The sequence below is a fragment of the Echiichthys vipera genome (genome assembly GCF_963691815.1).
Source record: "Echiichthys vipera genome assembly, chromosome: 20".
NCBI lineage: Eukaryota > Metazoa > Chordata > Actinopteri > Perciformes > Trachinidae > Echiichthys > Echiichthys vipera.
In genome coordinates this window covers 16,029,618-16,035,617 of record NC_139845.1, presented here as the reverse complement: position 1 = coordinate 16,035,617, position 6,000 = coordinate 16,029,618, and the positions used below count along the sequence as shown (strand labels likewise).

Sequence of the window (6,000 nt, the reverse complement as noted above, 5' to 3'; positions counted from 1 at the left end):
GGCGGAGGTGTGCACAGGACACAAGGGGTGGTGTGTGTGTGTTTGTGTGTGTGTCTGAAACAAAAGGCCTCAGTGTGAGAGAGTGAAAGGAGGTAAAGCAAACAGGCATTGATGAAGACAGACCTGCAGTGTTAGGGCCTCTGTTCTATGTATGCACACATATGTGTGTGTTTGTGTGTGTGTGTGTGTGTGTGTGTGTGTCGCATGGCTCAAAGCCCTATAGTTTGTACAGCTGGGCTAGCCGCTCACATAGGATGATGTGTGGAACAACACACACATAATTCTTTCTCCTCAGTCATTCTAACATAAGTATCAGTTTTAATCTGAATGTATTTAAAACATACCCACATGCGGATCGATATCTTAAGACTTTTGTCATAAAAAAAATACAAAATCTTCATGTATGGCCTCAGTTGATTAAACCCGCAAAGATAGTGAGTCTAGGATATAGTGTCTAGGAGAAACAGATAAAGAAGATATGTATGTGTGGATTTGTCTTCAGTACACAGTTTCACATGTAAAAACACTGATTCTAACTTATTCAGCATTACTGTGCCGTGCAGAATATGAAGATTGTAGTTTTGTGCAATTTGATTTAACAGCCAAAGCTGTATATTTCTGTCATGGTGATTTCCCTCATATTGGATGTAATTGTACAACCTTTCAAACCCCCACAGAGCCCATTGAATACAAATTGCTTATCTGTGTTTCTGAAAACTCTGACATTTTGGAGATAAAAAGGTTTGCAGCAATATGCAAATGATAACACCAATTTGTAAATTGGTTTCAATTATTAGATTATCTGTGAGGTCTATGAATCTTGCAGGCAAAATCTTCCAGAAACAATTAAAGATAACTCAGTTACATCACCATGGCGGAAAGTTAGTCATTTTTTTTACAGTATCACTGCAGTGGAGTTTATTTGATTTTGACCGTAACCTCTTCCTGCGATGTGATAACGGCGCATGTTGCGTTTCTTAGCGTGGCGCTCTCCTCATCGCCTCTAGTGAGCAGCACTCAATATCGTTTCCCTTTTCACTGTCATAAGGTAAATAAGCAATGAATTAGTGGCAGGGCTGCTCTGAGGAACAATGCCAGATGTACAGTCCAGAGGAAATCCAATAGAGTCAAGAGTGTAATCAGTTTACCGGAGACAAGCGGGGAGAGAGGGGAAGAATTTGAGAGAGGAAGAGCAAATTTAACAGGGACGAAGTATGGCTGGAGGATAAAGATATGTGTAGGTGAACGAGAGAATGAACAGAAGAGTAAGAAAACAGCTTGTTAAATGAAAAGGTAGAGAAAGAATGAGCAGACGCCTGTTGCTTACATTTCATTTCTCACCGCTTCCAATCACACACCCCACCCCTCCAGTTTTCACAGTTCCTCTGTCCCTTCATCCACGCCTCCATCCCTCCATCCATGCTTCTGTGTGACTGAGCTTTAGCAGCCTATTACCCAGGGTCATAGTCGCAGTGGCTTCAAGGCTGACAAGTGCATCTGAAAGCACTCAGGCGATGCTGAGAACCACATTAAATTCTATTATTGCTGCGTAGTCACTGCATCCCTATTCAGCTGAAGTACAGGGAGGCAAATTTACCTTGTGAGAGGCAGAGTTCACCTAATAGATGTGGCTTTATATCCTTTCCCTCTTTTCAAGGGAACAAAGCCACAGTAACAAATGCAAACAGCGGGGCCTTCGCGTTGCTAGCTATTTTCCTAGTGTTCCTCTATTGTCCAGAGGTTTTCATAAACACATATTATTGCCACTGCTCTCACTCTCCGTCTCTCTTTTTTATTTATTTTTTTACCTCTTTCCCACTCTGTCTCTCTGGAAGCCCATTGTCAAGACATGGTCATTTCCTCCACAAAGCCAGTGCAAGCGGGCTCCATTTGCAGTGATGGCCTGGTCTTTTGGAAAGGTGCACGTTGAATGGCCCCCATAGTTAACATACTGTAAGACCTGAGAGTGTGTTTGAAGGTCTGCCAGGAGCTGGATGCTCACAAATCAACTGAAGGTGATATTGTTTGGACTTGCACTGCGAGAGCTCTGACGACTGAACGAGCTGAATGTGCGACTGTAAAAACACTAATCCAGAGAAAAGGGAGGAAGGAAAATCAGTGCAGGTTGATGAACTGAATGGGATTTGATGAACACCTACTGGGAGGACTGAGAGATGTCTTCATGCAAGGGTCTTTTAACAGTAAACACACAGCAAAGTGGGTAAAAACTGCAGAAGTTGCATCAGGCTATCCAGGTGTTTACAGGAACTAGAATTATCCACAGGAACATCCACACTTTCTGTTACCACCATCATATAGCTGGTCGTCAACCTGTTATATCATCCTTTGAATATTGCTCACTCTTCCTCTTGTTTTTCCTTCTCTCTCTGTCTTTCTATCTCCCTTCGTTTTTCTTTTTTTTTCCAGGATGTCTTCCAAGCGACCAGCCTCTCCATATGGGGGGACAGATGGAGAGGTAACCATGGCAACCAGCAGACAGCGAATGGAGGATGAAGATAGCGAGGGACTGGGCGGTGTCATCCACCTCCCCCTGGCCTCCTACTGCGGCAAGGTGTCCCCTCGCTCGCCGCCCAACCGCAACTTGGACAGCCCCCCCAACATGGTAAGGACAGCTACTCATTTGTGCATCCGTTTGGGCTCCCGTGTTGTATTGTGAAAGAAACCGACTACGGGTGGTGGCGGCCTTGAGCGCTGACTCAGGGTCACGCTATGAAACATTAGACATTTCTAACTGTAATACCAACAGTATGTGTTATTGCCTCAAGATTTGCTTCTCAACCCACCAGAATAGTCACAGTGCTTCTGTCATGTTTGGGAAACTTTATCCCTGTTGGAAACTTTAGAAAAGTTTCAATATTTTATATAACGATATTATCTGAAAATGATATATATATAATTTAAAAAATGTCCTTTTCTAGCAGGCATTTTCTTTCCTTTCTTGACTTATTGCACCCAATTGGTATGATTTGTGTTGAAAATTGCACTCTTGGAGTCATAACTCCTATCCTAAGAGTATATGTCCTCTGATCTTAGCTTCTTAAAACTCCAGAACTTGCTTGACATTCATTGTGTTTTGGAAATTTCCCTTAGTATCTAAGTCATCCAATGATAGATATCTGTACATTCATGGAGACACTGCCAACAGGAACTGCTAACAGCCAATTCAGCTTTTATTTTGATTGGTCAATTTGCCAACATGTAAGGAAATATAAGATTAAAGGAGCTATCAGAACATTAATATAAACAGCAAACACACAATTTGCTATGTAAAGATATAGTGGAGCCTTCTGTGTGTGTTGTGACCTGAGGTTCTTTGGTTGTTTTGATGAGTGCCTTGTACGATGGTCAGACAAGTTAGGGAACGGTAGATGAGTTTCCAGTACAGCACCTTTAAAAATAAAAAAAAAATCCATGGCAACATTATGCTTCTTCTTTATATTCCCCATAGTTTTATGCGAAGTATAGTTCCAAAGCTTAGAGCATTATTGTGCTCCATATAGAAGTAAGACAAATAATTATAATAATAATAATAATAATAATAATAGGAGTGACCAAATCAATTCCCTCCCATAAAGGCATCTTCCTATATGTGTTTGATAGAATCGAGATGAGGATCGGCCCAGACCCCCGAAACAGTTTCTGTTCATGCTGATCCCGGCCTCCAGCATTACAGAGGGATAGTCAAGGCAAACACAGCCATTCAGGTTTAATACTGGTTGGACGGTTATGATCTCCAATATGTCTTTGACTTCGGAATGTTGTTTACTTCTCTAAGGGTCACCTTTTAAACCCCAACACAAAACAACTTCACAAATCTCAACAGTGAGGAAAATAAATATACATTTAGAAATGAAAAGAGTGAGATTTCTAAAGAAATTGACTTTCTCTGTGAGTGAAAAGCGGTTTTGCGTCGTGAGCTGGAGGTGTTTTGTTTTGTTTTTTTCAGAAAGAGGAAAAAAACGATGGTTCAAGGCTACTGTTCGGGAGCACATGTGTTTTTTGCTTTTATGTGTGCGCGCCACCAGCCGTCGCCTTGAGCCCGTTTGATGCACAGTTGCGTGACTGCAAAATGTGAGCCATTGCAGTGAGTCATTTTCTTCGGGATGAAGTGTGACATTGTGTGGTGGTGCTGTATGTATGGCTCTGTGTGTGTAAGTGCATTAGTGTTTGCCCTGTGTTTGTACAGTTGAATTGCATCTTCTGTGTGATACATGTTAAATATTAGTGTAGGCCTCACAGTATACGGGTTCATGCGAACTTCTGTTAGTTGTATGTATGTGTGTGTGTGAGTACACAGCGATGTGTGTTTTCCTGCATGTGACTCATTCCACATTCTATACATGTGGTGTGATTTACAATGCATGTTCAGTACAGAAGTGTGATTCTGTGACTGTATAGCGGGCTGCTGGTATGCATTATTTAGTTTTAAAAATAATGTTTGTACAACAAAATGTTGACTACCCACTAAGAGAAACATGATTAATAACATTTAAGGGCATCTGTTAAAGATTTATGCAAATTACTCTTATTTGTTTGTACCAAAACTCTTTATAGCATGTTGTCACTACAGTGTGCATGCGTTGACACAACTCACTGTCTTACCTTCTCCTGGGCCCTCACCTTGATACGCACCTTGGCACAGCAGCGCTCTGATAACCACCGTCGACCTTTCCCCCGTACTGAAGATAAATGCCTGCATGCTGTAAAACAATGAAACAGTCCTTAGGAGCTGTAATGGAAAGCTAATTCTGTAATTAGCCCTCTGATTAGCCTGAAGGCCACTCCCACGGTGGACTCTGCATGTGTGGCAGGTGCTGACTGTAAACCAAAGTCCTGGGACCATGGGGGGACACTCAGGCGTGGAAACACACGTGTGTACACACACACGCACACACACACACACTGGGTTATCTGTTGCTTTTTGAGGATAGTGGTTAGAATATTCCTTGTTTATTTTGATAGATTTATCTCTTATTTGTACTCTGTAAATTAGTATTCAAGCAAATATACAAACATTACTTTCATTATTTATTTATATATTTTAAAATATTTCATTTTTTCACAGAATTGACCTTATCACTTTACTCTTTTGTTCATTATGAAGACCCAACGACTCTTTTCTAGACCATTAATTAAATGTTGGAAGGATTGTTAGAAAGTGTGTGGTGGTGGTGGTGGGGGGGGGTGTTCTCATACACAGCATAATAGCTGATGTGGCTTATGAAGTAGCAAGCCAGGGTGTGTGTGTGTCTAGCAGGTCGTATGGGGGGCTTATCCTACTGCCTGCTTGGCATGTTGTAAGATGTGTGTTAAGTAAGGTGAAGGGGGGAGTTTACAGTGCCAATCCCTTCGCCGCTGACTGTCAGTGAAGAGTGGATGAAAAGAAATGGAGAGAGGGAGAAGGAGATTTACAGCGTGGCGGGGGTGTCGGTGGGAATCTAAGGGAGGGGGTGGGGGTCTAACTCAGGGCAATTGTCGCAAAGTGATAGGGGGAAGTAAACGGCTCATCGGCGACCGGTTGACTTGGAAGTGAGGCAGCAGGGGAGAGCAGGAGAAGGGGAGGAGGGGGACGAGATTACAGCTTTATCTTGTCATAGTAAATTAACACGGCGGCGGAGAAGCGCTCAGCTACACACTGACCTCTTCATCCCGCCCGCCTCGCCTGCCTGCTCGGCTTTGGCCCGTCCGCTTTACCTGCCTGCTTCAGCTGCACAGCTGCACACACAGAATAAAAAAAATAACAGCACTCACACACATTTTAAAAAGCTGAAAGGTGCCACATTATTCACTTTTTCAAAAATTTGTTTTCATAGAACCCCTGGCTCGAGATGAGAATAGTGCCTTTCATAATGGTTTGCAAATGAATGTAGTTTAGCTAAAAGGATGTTTCATTGAATATGAAGTTCTCACCGTGCTGGTGGACCCTGATTGGCTGAGAGCAGCTCAGTTCAAATGCCTGATGGGAAGGATTGTAGCGGT

The 6,000-nt window shown here is 42.5% G+C and overlaps 1 protein-coding gene across 5 annotated transcripts in view; it reads left to right on the top strand.

Moving 5' to 3' along the window:
• sox5 (SRY-box transcription factor 5) overlaps window positions 1-6,000 on the top strand; it is a 143,814-nt gene that overhangs the window by 65,845 nt on the left and 71,969 nt on the right. For all 5 annotated transcript variants that reach the window (XM_083934902.1, XM_083934903.1, XM_083934901.1 and 2 more), the window contains exon 2: window positions 2,428-2,623. In XM_083934902.1, the coding sequence (XP_083791028.1) occupies window positions 2,429-2,623 (195 nt within the window). In that variant the 5' untranslated portion in view covers window position 2,428. The remainder of the gene's footprint in view (window positions 1-2,427; window positions 2,624-6,000) is intronic.